At 37.7% G+C, this 17,083-nt stretch overlaps 1 protein-coding gene across 3 annotated transcripts in view; it reads right to left on the reverse strand.

The window, feature by feature from the left end:
- The window catches only part of Tmem45a (transmembrane protein 45A), an 85,094-nt gene that overhangs the window by 12,894 nt on the left and 55,117 nt on the right, over window positions 1-17,083 (reverse strand). Inside the window, exons 1-4 of one of the 3 annotated variants that reach the window (XM_031364134.1) lie at window positions 13,424-13,609; window positions 7,233-7,425; window positions 5,825-6,031; window positions 4,659-4,843 (exon numbers count right to left, since the gene is read on the reverse strand). In XM_031364134.1, coding sequence (XP_031219994.1) covers window positions 4,659-4,843; window positions 5,825-6,031; window positions 7,233-7,422 — 582 coding nt within the window. In that variant the 5' untranslated portion in view covers window positions 7,423-7,425; window positions 13,424-13,609. Of the gene's footprint in view, window positions 1-4,658; window positions 4,844-5,824; window positions 6,032-7,232; window positions 7,426-13,423; window positions 13,610-17,083 lie in introns of those variants that run through there. The other 2 variants (XM_031364136.1, XM_031364135.1) reach the window with 2 other exon arrangements.

Below are 17,083 nucleotides of genomic sequence, written 5' to 3' on the forward strand. Positions count from 1 at the left end.
ATTATTAGTTTATATCAGAGTAACAGAAAAGTTGAGTGTTCCTTACTGGAACCTCACCTCCTAGTGTTTGAAAGCTACATATATGACTAAAGGCCAGGATGCAACCCAAGAACAGGGACCATGAAGATAGCTACTATGGAAGCCAACGGATATTCTAGGCCTTTAAGCTAAACTTAAGTGAATTAAGAAGATGTAACTCAGGACCAGAAACTAACAAACCCATCAAGTCATCTTGTAAAATGAACAATATATGTATGTATATGTATACACACATAATATATGTACATCCTATTACAAGATAGGATCAGTGGTCTCAATTATTTTTCTACCAGAAAATTGCAAAAGATTTATGAAGGAATTCTTTTTACTATATTTTATATGTTACCTCTCCCCCCAAGAAAACCCATGTTTTTTATTAGTCCAATCTTCGCTGCTATTAGAAACACTGTAGTTAATGTTTTTCTCTGATAATGAATAACCCAGAGGCCCCTTTTCTATAACTTACAGTATGAATTATATCACTGCATATTTTGTTAATCTCCTTTATGTCTACATTAAAAGTCCAAACAAGGGTTTTGTCTACAATGTCAGGCCTTGAAGAACACCTATGACCCATTTTACCATTTTAGAATGGACTTTTGTTTAAAATAGACATTTATTTTATTTTGTGTTTATTTATTTTGACTGTTTACCCACTTGTATACCTGAATACCACTTGCATGCTCAGTATCTACAACAGGAGTTACAGAACGTTGTGAGCCACCACCTGGGTGATGGAAACCAAACCTGGGTCCTCTGCCAGAGCATGATGTGCTCTTAACTGCTTAGTCATTTTCTTTTTTTATAATGTCCAGACAAGGATGAGCTATAGTTTGGACTCAGAATCTGGGCAATTGTCCTGTGAGGAGCCTTTGGGACATGGGGACAACTAGAGCTAGGATATACACAAAGACAACTGTCCAAAATGACAAGAAGCCATGGCAACAGGAAGAGCTTCTCTACTGCACAACCATAGTACACTCTGAGGAACAGAAGGAGAAGCAAAGGGAGAAGAAAGTAGAAGGTGAGCCTCTGAGTTGCTCTCCCACCGGGAGATACAGAAAAACTTGTCACAGAATGAAGGGCACAAGGGACTTTCTTCTCATTTTTAAATTATGTGAAGTGGCTTAGTCACCGAATACACAGGTTTTAAATGTCACGTGGTTTAAGAAAGAAATGACTTTTTAATGGTCTAAGAGAGGAATTTTTCTTCTGTCTGCACAGAATCATTTCAGTATAAGCTATAAAAAAATAACCAATCTGTACATTTGCCTCATTCAACTCACAAGTCCATACCAATGGTTCCAAGCATCCAAGAGTCTAAGTGACACTTTCTCTAATCTGTCTGTAGATAACTTATGCACATTCTCCTAAACTGCTAGACATTTTTATTTCAGAGGAATCAAAGGATGAACATATAGCTTAATAGTCCTTTGTTGTTAGTGTATATTTACACTCATAAAAATATTAATTTTTTCTTTAAGGTTCAGTGACAATATTCAGGCTAGACACACAATAAACTAATCTAGATGTATTGGTAGGTTGAAAAAACCTTCTAAATAATCAAAAATTTATCCCAATAGAGTGTAACCTCATAGTTTTGAGGTTTTCAAAAAACTTTTCAAGAAGTGTGAAAATACTATTTTTGTGCCCAAAGTGGTACCAATAAGCTGTTTTGTCCTTCTCTTTTTATGTCTAAGAAGAACTAATAACTAAGTATTAACTAAATATTAGTTGATTTCATTAATTATAATCCTTTCTTATAATTCCTTTCATCAACTCTTCTTGATTTCCTTTCTTGCTTTTACTGTCCTTCTTTACAAGAATGTCAAGCTCATTAATAAAATTAAACATGTTTGTATGTATATATATGTATATATATGTATGTATATATGTATATATATGTATGTATATATATGTATGTATATATGTATATATATGTATGTATATATGTATATATATATGTATATATATGTATATATGCTACAATTTGAAAAATGCATGGCTCCTCAAGGTCCATATGGTAACAGCTTGCTCTCCCTGGTGTCACTATTGATAAGTCATCTAACCTTTTGGGTTAGAGGCCTAAAAGAACCCTTTGGTCAGAAGAAGGAGATTGTGGAACCCTGACCATTACATCTCTCTTTTACTTTCTAATAATGAGGTGAGTGTTGTCTGCACATATTCCCCCTATGATGTGCTCACACACAATAGCCTAAAAGCCAAAAAGCCTAACAAATCATGGGCTGGGACTTCTGAGAGCATGTGGGAAAATATCCATTTTCTCTCTATAATTGATCACTTAGGCATTTGATGCAGTAATGGAAAGACAGACAACACATACATCCTGAACTGAGCAAATAACTGATACCCACCCTTTCAAGCACACAGAATTCATACCGACATCTGCTCTGTAGCAAAGGAAGTGTTTGCATCCTTCAAAGAAAACACATTCTCTGATCACAATGTGATTAAACTGGAAATGAGTGATATTTAGAAAAGATACACTCTGAAACTTGAAATTGTATTATTAGATAGAGCTATAAGTCAGTGACGGATAAGAGAAATATGCCCTTGAGCTTGAAACCATGTTTTTTTTTCCCCAGTGCCATAAATAAAAAGAGAAAAAAACCCACATAAGTCAGAAGAACTCATGAATTAAAGATGAAAGTACATCACAAATACAATACCAAATAAAATCTAGAGGTGTTTTGCCAATAAGATGTTAAAAATAAATGAAATTGTCATCTAACCAAAAAAGAAAAAAAATCCTAGAGAAAAAGGAGTGAAAGACAGCCTCATAACAAAGGAAAAAGTGAAATAAGAATTCAACAAATCCGTACTAGTAATGTAAAACTTCCTCAGACATCAAGAAACTAATCTGAAGAAAATGATGATAGAGACAAAACACATACACCAGCAGAAGTGGTGCAAGGGCCTGGCTGTACCCCAACAGTGGCCCTGGACTAGTATGAGCAGGCCTCCAGCTCAGCTCTGCTCCCTTGACGCACTTCGGTTTTACTTTTGGCCTACCCACAAGACATTATACCCTGCCTTTGTTTGTTTTACTTGAGTATAGTTAGATGCTTTCTATTTTTTTAAATTTTCTTTTAAATTTTCTCTTCTATTTTCCATATTACTTTTTCAAATCTCTGCAGCCATTTTCTGTCTTATCTGTCTTTGCCATGTGCTCAGAGCAGAGACTAGGCAGGGAAACCTAAGCTCACTTCATTAACTTGAGCAGAAGCTCTGTCATGTATTTTGCCTATTGAACATATGCACATGGGAAAGCACTGTGGTTCACTGTACACTAGTTCTTTCTGTGCCATCCTCTTTACTCCTGTTACCTAACAGTAAAGGTTCCCTGTGGAGTGTTAAGACCCTACCTTAGCTGGTATATACAGCAATCATCTGATTGATCACCTTATAGAGTACTTATATTTTTCTATAAAACTCTTTCAAGCTAACGTATGAACTTAGTCCCATCTTACCATAGGTCCCTGTACCACAAGCTGTCTATCTCCTCCCACATACTTCTTTCCCCTTCCACCTGCCAATTCTTTATCAACTATCATGGGGGAACTTAAGCCCCCTGAAATAGCCACATTACCCCAAATTCTGGCTCCCTGGTGACTGAAAAAAATCTCCTCTTTAAAGTCTTTCCTGAGCAAACCACATTCTTACCTCTTTCTAGACCTAGTTTATATATCTATGAATGTGATGGTAACTCAATAGTCTCTCTAAAACACATGGTCAGTATTAGATTTGCTGCTTTCAGTGACATGGCAAGTTTAGAGAACTGATGATGCTATAACATGGGAAGTGTCTGGGATCTGGGATTAGGGACGACTAGATTTATATCCTAGCTATATTATTGTTTAAGCATGAGAAAATAGCTTGATCTTGCTGGAGACACCTAGAGATGAATTAGAAGTGATAATATCTAATCTCTGGATCACTGTGAATGGAGAATATAATAAAATGAGATGGGCTCTGCCTCTGATCCACACTTCCAGCCTCTCACTGGGGAATTCTAGGCAGGAGCTCTAGCCCTGAGCAAGGTACCATTCTAAACCAGAGATGCTGGACCCCTGGAGTGGAAGTTATGTTACAAACAAAAACTTTACCCTCTCCAAAAGCAACAAGTACTGTTCACCACTGAGCCATCTTGTTAGCTCTACACTGTTCATAAAATCCTAAGCTTCATGGGTGTTTGTTTCACACATACCACGTGACTTGTCCCTTTCCCATCGTAGAGTTGTCTCTCAGTGTTCTGTCTTTTGTCTTTCATGTGGTTTTTGAGCTTTGCTCCATCAGACTATAAACTGTTCTAGCAGTAGGAATCACCTACAACCATAATCATCAGCTCCAACTTTTGACATACATGATAAGTGGATCCATCATAAGTGGATACTACTCTGAGTTCAGCTTTCACCGTAGCTTTCACTTACTTCTTCCACAGCTACTCTGACAATATTCTTCCCTAGAACTGCCAGGCTACTGCCAAGAACATCACCTCTCTGATGCTCACGGGAGGGAAGTATTGAAAACAAATGCCTCATCAATTAGAAATGACAGATAAGTGACACTGAGTCTGTTAGCTAGAAATCTCAACTCACCTGCCAGAACCAGGTTCCTTGTAACATGACGAGACTGGACCGCACGAGCTCCAGAAGTGCATTGTTCTTTGTGAGGAACTCCATGAAGGCAAGCAGACCCGAAAATAAGGTGACGAAGACCAGAAGTTCATGTACAAAAATGTCAATCATTTCCCGACCATGTATGTGGTTGTAGAAGATAAATGCTAATAGAGGAGGCAAAACATATTCTCTGATAAAGCCAAGGGCTTCCCACTGCATCACTCTCTCTCCACAGAGTTTTATACAAACATAAGTTTGTCCCAAAGAGCAAATCTCCACTGATCCCCATAGCAATGTACTTTTGCTTTGGGGGAGAGTAAATGCTGTTGCTTAGCAAAAGATCCTTGAATTCTATCCCCACTTTTCTGTTCTTCCAACCTTTGTCTTGTGTCCTAACAAACCATAAAAAAATTTCAAGTCTTGTCCAAAGCATTATCTTTGCAGGACAATGTCTAATAAACATGACTACAGTGGGGAGCTATAATTAACGTGAATGTACAGATGAACGAGGTGAAGCCAAAGTCTCACTTTTAGGAATTCAGCAAAGACTGGCTTAAATTAGCACAGATTATTAAACACTTGTTTCACCTGCCACCCTTGCAATAATCCGTGAAATCAACTGAAAGAAATATTCTGTCCTTCTCATTCACCTCTTGGAAGTCGGAAGTCCTGCTTTTAGATACTGCATACCACATTTTCACAAGGTTTCTGTTTCTGACCTTTGAAAAGCTCATTAGAAGTTGGTAGACATTTTCTATTGTGAGTTGGTGCTCCATTTCAAGTAGTTTGTGCACTACCACTCTGAGTTCAGCTGTCACCATTAGCAGTGAAAAGAATGATAGGCTCCACAACTACTGATGGGTAAGCACCCTTTGTAGATGACTTTTAAAGCCAGACAGGAAAATGCAAATAAAATTTTTTGAGTGGCTGTGTCTTCCCAGATCTAAATTTGTCTGTAAAGATGTAAGGAAGGAAGGCTATAGATATCTTATCTAGGATACACATATATTCAATTATGGTCCAGACAGATAGCCCTGCCACTCAAGGTGACAAAAAGAAACAAAAGATGTATTATTATAAAACACTATATCAATACCCATTGATAAATAGAAAAAGAACAGAAAACGTGTTTTCGTCATACTTACTCTCCACAAAGATGGCATTTGATAACATTAACTTGCTTAAGCAAAGTGGAAGTGCATTAGTAGTGAAACATAAGATTTGGGTTACACCCTGTAGCCCAAAGAAGAAATACATGGTTGTGTGATGCCAGCCCAGGATCTGGTTCCACTGGCCATCTTTATACAAGATGAAGGAGGGTCCTCCTGAGATAAACTGTTCCCCAGATATACCTGTGGAGGAACATATCACATTTTAGAATCCTCTCCTTAACTCTACCTGGTATGTGAGAAGACACAGGAGCATGTGCTCACTGGCTATTCCAATCTTACAATGCTGATTCCTCCTTCTGAGCTTTCCATCAAATACCTAGCCATAATTATTTGACTTGATTCAGAAGTTTAGATGCTTGTTTGGATAACCAGTTTCATCTATGCATAGACAAATGAGTCAAGCAACTGTTTCATATCCTTAACACTGGTAATTTCAGTTCAACAATTGGTTCTAATTTAATGACTATTTGAGGGTTAGCATTTCCAATATGTTTCTGATAAAAGGCGAGTCCTTTCTTTCTAGATATTGCATGCCTAAGCAGCTGTTTCATAAAACAGTACTTTCCCTGATTCTTGACAAAATTGATAAAGAATTAGCTTTCTGTCCACCTAAGAATAATAGGCATGGTTGATGCAGACGCTATACATGGTTTATTATTCATGTAGACAGGATTTTTTTTCCTTAGAGATGCTGCCTTTTTAACCTTGCCTAGAATGGGCAAGAAAAGTCCTCTCTTTAGAAATGGTTACTTTGCAATTTGATGATTGTAACAAAATCCTATTGACATGAACAAAAAGAATCAGTGAAAAAATTAGAAGTGTTATCTTTTACAAAAGAGCAGCTAAAGCAGTACTGTAAAAATACAGAACCTTTTTTATTGAATGTTCAATAACAATGGAAAGCTTTGAAGTTAAAAGTTACCTGGACTCTGTCCAACTCAAGAAACAAGGTGGGTATACTTGAAGCAAAATGGCCTTCAGGCCTGAGTCTCTCTATCTTCTCTACACAATGATTTATTGGAGATTTTCCATAACTGTATTATTATTTTAGGATAATTTACAAAATGGTTTCTTAGAGTTTACTCTTTGAGGGATCATAACAACCTATATCAAGCTACTTCATAGGTTGCCATATAAAGGAAATTAATTTGTCTGCATACGCAAATTAAATACTAACTCACTAAGGACTAGGCTCTTGAATAATTATGAAATGTACCTTTTCTAAGATTTTGACAGTTGTAAATTGTAATTGGGTTAAGTATTAAGCAACAGAGTAATACAAAATTCATTTTATACCTTTCAATCTTGTCTTAAATGGGTAGTTTGCTCATGAAACACTCGAAAGGAGAAAACAGAATACAGCCACGAATGGTCTACTCACCAAAAAGAGCCATTAAAACCACAACAACTCCTTCCCAAATCTCTGTCCGACGTAATAATGTCTTAGAATTAAGGTAGCAGGTTCGGGTTTGCTTTTTGTAGACAGATTTCAGAACGCTCTTTGTACTCCACCAAAAGCCCATTATGATGAAGAAAGTCCCAGGGAGAGCATGACCTTTGAAACTCCCCATGACCTACAAGTATAAGAAATAGACATTTCAGTTAAACTCAGCAAAAATATCTCTTGTCCCCACCAAATCTACTGGGGTGTGAGGATTATGAGTATATTGTAGATCCTATTATAAGATTGGCAATTCAAATAAAAATAAAACAAAATTTGTGTTTGTTTGATATTTATCATATATTGGGCATCAGATCAAGTGTTGTAAATGTCACCCTTACCCTAATTTTGAAATATTCCCAGAGATGAGAAATCACTATCCAAATTTCAGATGAGAAGTGGGTTTGGAGAAGTTAAATGACTTGTAGAGATCTTACAACTGATAAGCAGAAAGTTTTGACTTCTTTAAAACACAGTATGCACTTTATCATATACTTGCCCTTTAAGCATAAAGCAAAACAACATGAAAGTTTGGAGCTGGGCGGTGGTGGCACATGCCTTTAATCCCAGCACTTGGGAGGCAGAGGCAGGCGGATCTCTGAGTTCGAGGCCAGCCTGGTCTACAGAGTGAGTACCAGGACAGAGAAACCCTGTCTTGAAAAACCAAAAAAAAAAAAAAAAAAAAAAGTTTGGAAAAATTTTAAAAGTTTAAAATTTTAGTAAGTTTAAAACTTTAAAAAGATATGATACTGCCCATAGATTTTTAAGTAAATAATTTTAAAGGATCAAGGATCAAGAATCTTTAAAGAGTGGTCAGATTCATGAAATATTTATATGTCCTTCTTCTGCATATCTTCCAGGCTTCTCATCCAGCTGGATTTGAATCATGTTTGTAATCCTAGCTAGTTAAAAAGCAAGGAGTCAGTACATGTCACTTTCAAGCTCAGTCACTTTAGTCTACGTGAATAATTTAGTTGTCTTGCCTCAGCTACTTTTGTGTGACATCTCTATTGCACAAAGATGGACAGTTAGCCTGACTCACACATATTGCATATATGTGCATGCATGTCCTTTTATTAATGTAGACACTGAAACTTTGAGGTTTGCTTTTAGAACAACATAGCCTGATGGACACCAATCCGAATCACATCATAAATTTTGCTCACATTCTTCCTACAATCTAACTAAGAAATAGAACTGCAATCTGGATTCAGTCAAGGGTATAAAGCAGTCTTGAAAACATGAGTTTTTACTTATTTGGGAAGTCCTTCTTTCAAGCATACTTATTGTACTATTAACAGAATAGTGAAAGTAGAGTCCAAAATTATCCTGCATATCTAAGAGTTCGAGCCAAGCAAACTCACAAGGAAGATTTCACAGTAGTTATTCCTAGTCTAGGAGATGGGAATCCTTATTTTTTTTTTTATTGAATGAGTACTAGTGCTCTTAGTTTGGGTTAGTCCCCTCTGACTTAAAGGTTTGAGCTAAAGGAAACCATGATGCTGACCCACATACTATATCCTGTGAATGTTCATTTCATGCACCCTGGAGTCATCCAAACCTCCTAAGAGTCAGGCTACATCACACATCTCTAAGTACAGGTTCTGGCCCTAACTCTCACTCTGTGCAAAGTACAGGTTCTGGCCCTAAATCTTACTCTGTGCTATAGTTTGGACCATATACTTTACTTAACATGTTTTGGACATCTAACTGTAGCTCTTTGTTACTAAAAAAAGTATGTAGACCTTAATGACACATGAAATTTCTGCTCTGATGAGCTCCCATTTAGCAACCTAACCCCCATGCGCTGTTGATTCTGCCTGTTTGTCTGGTTCAGACAACCATAAGAGATTGTGAAATACTGCTATGAAGAATTCAGAAACATACCCAGCCTATACATTCTCCCTACCACCCCTCTTTTGGAAAAAGAATTTTGCATTATTTAATGATCTTGAAACATTTTGTCCCTTCTTAATATAATGAACATGTTTGTAGGAGTTTCTAGAATCTTAAGATTCTGGATTAAAACTAAAAGTTTTGAAATTTAAAATAAAATAAAAACAAGACATAAGTCAAAGAATTAAGAGAATACTTAAAAAGTACAGTTTTCAAATAACCAGAAATATATTTAGTGAAAATAATGGGTTGAAAATGGAGAGAGAGAGAGAGCAGGACTATATGGCTCAGGGACAAAAGCAAATGTCACACAAGCCTGACAACATACGTTGGACCCTAGAACCCTTGTGATTCTACAACCCACAAATGCACCATGCCCTCCACATATTGGACTCCCCTAATAACAACTAAAATTGATATTAAAATTTATCCCTCGTTACCTCTGTGGCTTTTGGTAGGTTACTTAATCTTTGAGTGTCTGGTTTCCACCTTTGTAAAATGGGACCAATGATAGTGCCCTCTTCTAAACAATTACCCTGTGTTACTATCAAACAGCTTATGCTATCTTTTACTCTAAATGAGAAGAGCAGTGGTTCTCAACCTGTAGGTCATGCCTCATTTGGGGGGTCACCTAAGACCATCAGAAATATCAGATATTTACATTACAATTCATAACAGTAGTGAGATCATAGTTATGAAGTAGCAACAAAAATAATTTTATGGTGCAGGGGGTCACAACAACATAAAGAACCATATTAAAGGACCACAACATTAGGAAGGTGGAGAACCACTGGATTAGAGTAAAAGTAACATGAACCCAATAATATCAGAAGCTATAGCATTTTAAAATGTTTTTAAAAGATAGTGATACAAAACAAAACAAAAGAGTAAAGGGAAATGACATGTAAGAAAGAATGAAGTACTGCTTGAATGTGTGCTGAACAAATACAACACCAATGGACATGCAAGAGTGATAGAGAAAAATCTAGCGCCTCAGCCCTGCTCAGAGAACCAGAGGCAGCTAAGTAAAGCTGGGCAGGGTAGAGCACAACAATTGGTTGTTCAGTGCCAAATGGCTAAGCCTGAAAACATATGCACAAGAACCATTATATGGACTGAACAGGTTATTTTTAGGAATATATATGCCTATACATATACACATGTGCATGTAACAACAATTAGTGAAAAACAGAGGCCATGAGTTTGAAGGAGAGTGGAGAAGGGTATATGGAAGGGTTTGGAGAAATGCTGCAATTATATAATAATCTCAAAAATAAAAGTTAGGTAAATAAAAATTAAAAGATAACATCAATATCTATCTCTACTTGAATACTGACTACAGAAAACCAAAAAGTATTCTATAGAACTATTTTGGCAAGCCTAAGTGTATAGCTCCTAACTTCTTTTATTGTCAGGGAGAGTTCCTGGGGATATTCTATGATATTTAAATAAATTCTTCAAAAGTGGAGATCATAAATGAATGCTGCCATTTCCTTCTGAACCTGGATAGTAACTAAATACTATAAACCCCTAAGTGAACAGATCTCACTCAGCTCTTACAAACAAGATCACTTCATCACAATGCATCTCTCATCTGATATCTCAAAGGCCATCTCATAGTCAACATGCCTCAAACAGAACACATCAGCTTTATTTACCTGCCTGAGGTGAGAAAGTAACTTCATTCATTACCTATTAGTTAACAACACTTCTTCCTATTACCTAGATCAGAAATATAAAAATTATCTTGGACTTTGAATATTTCCCTAAAAAATGAATTAGTTATTGAAAAGTATCATCTGGGATGACTAAAATCACCTCTCCACTGTCCCAAACTTAGGCAACTCTCCTCAGCCACTTCAATACCAACTGTCTAATAAGTCTTGCCTCATCCGAGCAGAGATGGGTCCCCGTCTCACTTTCTCAAAGCATTGGCCCTTTCATGAATTCTTTCTGTGATTAGTTGAAGAAGATATGTTCTTCTCTTTAATCTGTTTGACTACATCACTGTGCTGCGAAAGTCTCCCTACATAAGAAGACACCAGGAACTTTCAGAAATAAAGAGTCCAAATAAGTTCAATTATCTTGAGGCCCCAGCATATTAAGAAATGTAAGATATATATGCCCAAAGAAGGGCATAAAGGGCATATAGTTGCTGTCAAGCTTTGAAATTGCTGAATATACTTAACATACAAGTAAGTGAGTAATAATTCACATGGAATTTTAAAATCCACATCTTCCTGAATATATAGTTCTAGGTCATACAGTCATCTTGACTTGCCTTCATGACGAGAGTAAGTGGACCTTTGTATTCTATCACATCACTGGGTTGTAATAAGGGATGTAATAAATGAGGAGCCACAAAATGTTTTTAATGGATATCAGATGATCTCAGAAGGGAAAGAAGTGAGTCCCTCCTAATTCAACTATAGTGCCACTCTCCTTTTATTCTAAAACAATTTGGTGATTCAGATGCTGCTGTTTTTAAAAAAGACTCGACAAAATAAAGACATATCAATCATTATATTTGCATGGCAAAACAAGTCAGCACACGCAGTTATTCCTAGTGATTAAAATGGCAATAATTTCACTTCACTTTTGTGTTGGAGAGGAAAAATACCTATATCTTCAGATACATATCTTGGCTTTATCTTATAAAAAAAAAATCTATCTTCTGTTTTCTGGTCTACAGATACCTGCAAATGTAACTTGTTCCTTGTAAAATCCCAGTACAATAGCAGAGACTGATGAGCTCTAAACCCCCAAACAAGCACCTTCTTTTAGAAACACTGGACTTCACGGGGTGGTGGTGGCACACGCCTTTAATCCCAGCACTTGGGAGGCAGAGACAGGCGGATTTCTGAGTTTGAGGCCAGCCTGGTCTACAGAGTGAGTTCCAGGACAGCCAGGGCTACACAGAAAAACCCTGTCTCGGAAAAAAACAAAAACAAAAACAAAACAAAACAAACAAAAAAAGAAACACTGGGCTTCATACATGTCATATGCATGTGTGGTTGGCATATGGCTTCTTTCAGAGTTTAGAATTGTTGCCTTTCACTGCCATCATGATGAAGATTCATGGAAATGTCTGTTATTATCCACTTAGAAATAAGACAGGCTCCTTTGATCCTGCTAGTTTGGTCATGATCATCCCATTTGAACTAATGTGTGGTGTTTATAATTATTTTGCAGTAGATTGTTTACTTAGAAGGGAATTTTCTGGTTTCCCCTAATCTACAAAAGAAAAGAAGAATGCAGGTTGTAAAGTTTTCTTTTGTATTCTATTGTAAATATACAAGATACGTTAAAAGATGTAACACAATTTATCTTCCATTTTATTCTACAATTAAAACAATAAATGATAAAAAAAGAAAAAAGAAACACTGGGCTTCTGTCCTCACTCACAAAGTTGAACTTGTTAGCAGCCAGTGGTAATCAAAGGGGCAGAAAATAAAAAGAACCTTCCTCTTGAGCTTCACTTCTATCTGCAAGTTCAATCACTGCCCTCCAGAATATGGTTCCTTCTAAAATTCAGATTCTTCTCCTATACAAAGAGACCTATCATTCATAATAACATCAAATATTATTCTTTTGGCTGAAAATAATAAAAACAAACAAACAATAACCAACCAAACAAACAAAATATAACAAAAAGCACCCACCCTCCTTATATTCCATTAGGTCATTTTTATTGGCAACACACACACACACACCGTCACTCACACTTAGCACCAAAAAGAGATATGTTTTTAAATTCTGGTACTGAAGCACATGTGTTAAAGCCACACAAACCACAGGCTTTCCCTGTGAATAGAAAGAAGAGAAGAAACTCAGCCAAGAGTAAGGGATTTAACAGAATCACAAACAGTTGATTTCAATATAAATGTATCATTTTAAGACAGAAAATAAATTATAATTTTTTCTTGAGCCATAACCAAAAAGTATTCACATTTCAGGACACATTTGTAACTTCTAACTCTCTCTCTCTCTCTCTCTCTCTCTCTCTCTCTCTCTCTCTCTCTCACACACACACACACACACACACACACACACACACACACACAAACACACAAGCTCGGCTACTTCTTGAAGTTCATTTTGCTATTGGCCTCATCCAAAGAAAGTGATGCAGGCATATGTAGCTTTGAAATTTCTTGATCATCCATCATTCCATATCAGCACTTTACCTCCCCAATGTAAACTGCTTTGAAGAAATATTCATAAATTATCCTTACCGTAACCCTGTGCTCAAAGTCAAGTGCAACTCAATTGTCTTCTCTCCAGAACATATGATGAATGGCTCCAGAGTCGAAAGGAAAAAGCAGCTGCTGAATGCCTCTATATCTAATCCTGCCTCCTCCTGTTGGTTTGACACGAAGCTTGTATGCTTGTCGTTCCAGCATGAAGTCAAGCAGCTAAGTTTCACATTGTGTCACAGTGTAGTTAAAGCCAAGAAACACACCCTTGTGAACCTCCTGCCTCCCACTTACCGGAATCCTAGCCTGAGCTGTGTGCTACCTGCTCTGTGGGTCACAAGCTCTCTTCCACAGCACAAAAAACACTTAGAAGACAAAAATAATTATAACAATGATATTTAATTGTGTGCTGGAAGCTCCAAAGAGCTAATGTGCAGCCCCTAATGTTCCAGAGTTCCTAATGTGCAGTGCCTCAAGAAAGAGATTGCCACAGGTGTCAGGATTGAGTCATAGATGCATTGAAGCTATAGAAATAAAGAAACAAAAGCTACTGTAGGTCAGCAGCGATAGCTCAAAGAATATGGAACACTAGCCTAACCATTGCTCATATTGCACAACAGCATCTCAGGTGATCAGGGTACCTACTAGGTAATAGATAGAGTTTCTACTGACCCTAGAGAGGTGAAAACAGCAACACTGAAGAACTATGTATTTCTTACTAACAGGTAGGTCATAGGTTATATGAGAATTATGAGGTTATGCTGGCACACTTAAAATGGGGACGTGGTTCTATCCTAGAAGGGTATGTAGTCAAAGATGTCATTGTAAAGCAATGAAGCACATGATGACCCAGGGCAAGGGCAGCATCCTGACAGAAACTGACCTAAGGAGAATCCTTATGTACTATTGACAGGGATGTAAATTAGTGTGGACATCATAGAAAAAGCCATGTGGCTATATGATCCAGTAATCCCATGCTACCTGGATATTCAAAAGAAGTGAAATAAAGTAAAATATAAATAATAAGATAAAGTAAAAGTAAGTATGTCAAAGAGACATGTTCATTCATGTTGACTGCTGCTCTGTTCACAGTAGCTCAGACATGAAATCAACGTAAGTAGCTTTCAGCATATGAATGGATAAAAATGAGTCGGGAGAGATGGCTCAGCAGCTATGAGTGCTCGCTGCTCTGTCAGAGGACTAGAGTTCAGTTCTCAAAACATCAGGCAGCTCATAACCACCTATAATTCCAGTTCCAGGAGATCTGATTCTCTTGGGCCTCTATGAGCATTTGCATTTATGTGTACATACTAGCATACATATCCAAATAGATAGACAAAATAACAAATGAAAAATGTATATATATATATGTACACATATATACATACTTGAATACTACTCAGCTAGAAAAAGATAATCCAGTCATGTGCAACAACATGGATGAACCTATAAGATTTCATGATTCAAGAAGCAGGATAGACACAAAAAGAAAAAAAATCATATGATTTCACTTATTTGTGGAGTATACTGAAGATGACCCCATAGCAGTAGAGAGTAGAATAGAGCCTACTAAAAGGCTTTAGAAGGAAAAAAAAAGAGAGAGATGAATTGGGATAAAGACTTGTTTGTGGGTACAAGGTTACTTCAAATTAAGAAGAATAATTTTTCACTATCTACTGCATGGGTCACGGCAGCGGGGAGAGGTGGAGGAAGGGGCTAGAGGGAAGAAGATGCAGCAGGTAAATGTCCCTGTTGCCAAGGGTGATGACTTGAATTTAGTCCTGGTACCCACAAGGTGAATGAAAAGAACTGGCTCCTGAAGGTTATCCTTCAGTATTCACACATGCACTGTGTCACACCCATACACAGACACCCACACACAAATAAACACAGTAAAATATTTTAAGAGTAGCAGAGAATTTCACAATAAGTTCTAACAGCTACCTAATCTGATCTTAGGATCAAATACAATGTTTCCAAATACTGAGTAATTATGTTTCTCTTACTCAACTGTGCCAATTCTTAGGAAAAATAAAGACAATAAACTCTTGTCTGCCTGGTGTAAATAGTAATAAAGTAATTAAAACACATTCATCATACTGTAAGATGTACTTTAGAAAAGGTCAGTGGAAGTTCAGACAGCTCTATCCAACACCTTAAATGTTTAGATCTCAGCTTTCTGAATATAGTTTCCATATCTACCCAGTCTTACCCTCACACACAATGCTTACATAACTTTTTCCAGACTTCTGTTTACAGACAAATTCAGCATGTAGTGGATAGCAAATGCATTGTCCTGTACAGATATATAAATCAACTTGCCCTAGCTTTTTAGATTGGGCTTATAATCTCAGCTATGTAGGAGGCTGAAGCAGGAAGAGTTGTAAATTCAAGGGCAGTCTATGCAACTTAGTAGCAAGATCCTTTCTCAGAACAGAATATAAAACAATCAAATAAGGCAGGTAGGACCAAGGGGCATAGGTCAGTGGTAAAGTGGTAAAGTGCTCAGCATGTGTAAGGCCATAAATTCAACCTCAGCCCCACCCCACCCCCCAAAATAACCAACTGTAGTAATAAAAACTAATGAACTTAAACTGTCCTGGTTTGTTTTCTATTACTATAATAAACTCCAGGGCCAAAAGCCACACGGGAACGAATAGATTACTTAGCTTACAAATCTCAGTCACAGTTGATTATTGACTCCTTAAGTCAGGGCAGGGACTCAAGAAGAACAGAAGCAGGAATCATGGAGAAACTTACTGCTTTGCATTCTATGTCTTGCTCAGTCTGCTTTTTAATACAACTCAGGACTACCTGTCCAGGCTTGGTACCTCTCACAGTGGGCTAGGCCCTATAACATCAATTATTAATTAAAAGAAAAAATTGCATCAGGTTCCTTCCGGTCCCACAACACCCAGAAGAAGCTCCACTCCCTGGCACTCTAACATGCTCAGGATCAGAGGTGAGGAGGACACAACATCTGTCCCAACATGGGGAGTAACTGGAACCAGTAGGACCAAGCACACAGGAACTCCACCAGCCCAGTGGCTCAGGTTTCTTCCAGTCTGTCTGAGCTGGTGCCCTGAGCAGACATTGGGCTCAAGCTCCACAGCCAGTCCCACAACACCCAAAGGAAGCTCCACTCCCAGGCACTCTAACATGCCCAGGATCAGAGGTGAAGAGGAACCAACATCTGTCCTAACACCAGGAGTAACTGGGACCAGCAGGACCCAGGCACACAGGAACTCTGCCAGCCCAGTGGCTTGGGTTGCTTCCAGTCTGTCTGGGACAGCCAGTGCCCTGAGCAGACCTTGGGCGCAAACTCTGCAGTCATTCCCAAAACACCCAGAGGAAATTCCACTCCCAGGTGCTCTAACAAGCCCAGGGTCACAGGATCCCAGAATCACAGGCTCCCAGAGACAGCTTGACTCTGAGGAGTTCTGAAACAACCAGGATCACAGGAAGGACAGACTCCAGTCAGATTTAGCAAGGGCAGGTAGCAGTACAGATAACCAGATGATGCGAGGCAAGCATAAGAATATAAGCAACACAAACCAAGGTTACTTAGCAACATCAGAAACCAATATTCACATCATAGCAAGTCCTGGACACAGCATCACACTGGAAAAGTAAGATTCAGATATAAAATCACTTCTCATGATGATGATATAGGACCTTAAGAAAGACATAAATAGCACC

This window comes from Mastomys coucha, unplaced genomic scaffold (assembly GCF_008632895.1).
Source record: "Mastomys coucha isolate ucsf_1 unplaced genomic scaffold, UCSF_Mcou_1 pScaffold12, whole genome shotgun sequence".
NCBI lineage: Eukaryota > Metazoa > Chordata > Mammalia > Rodentia > Muridae > Mastomys > Mastomys coucha.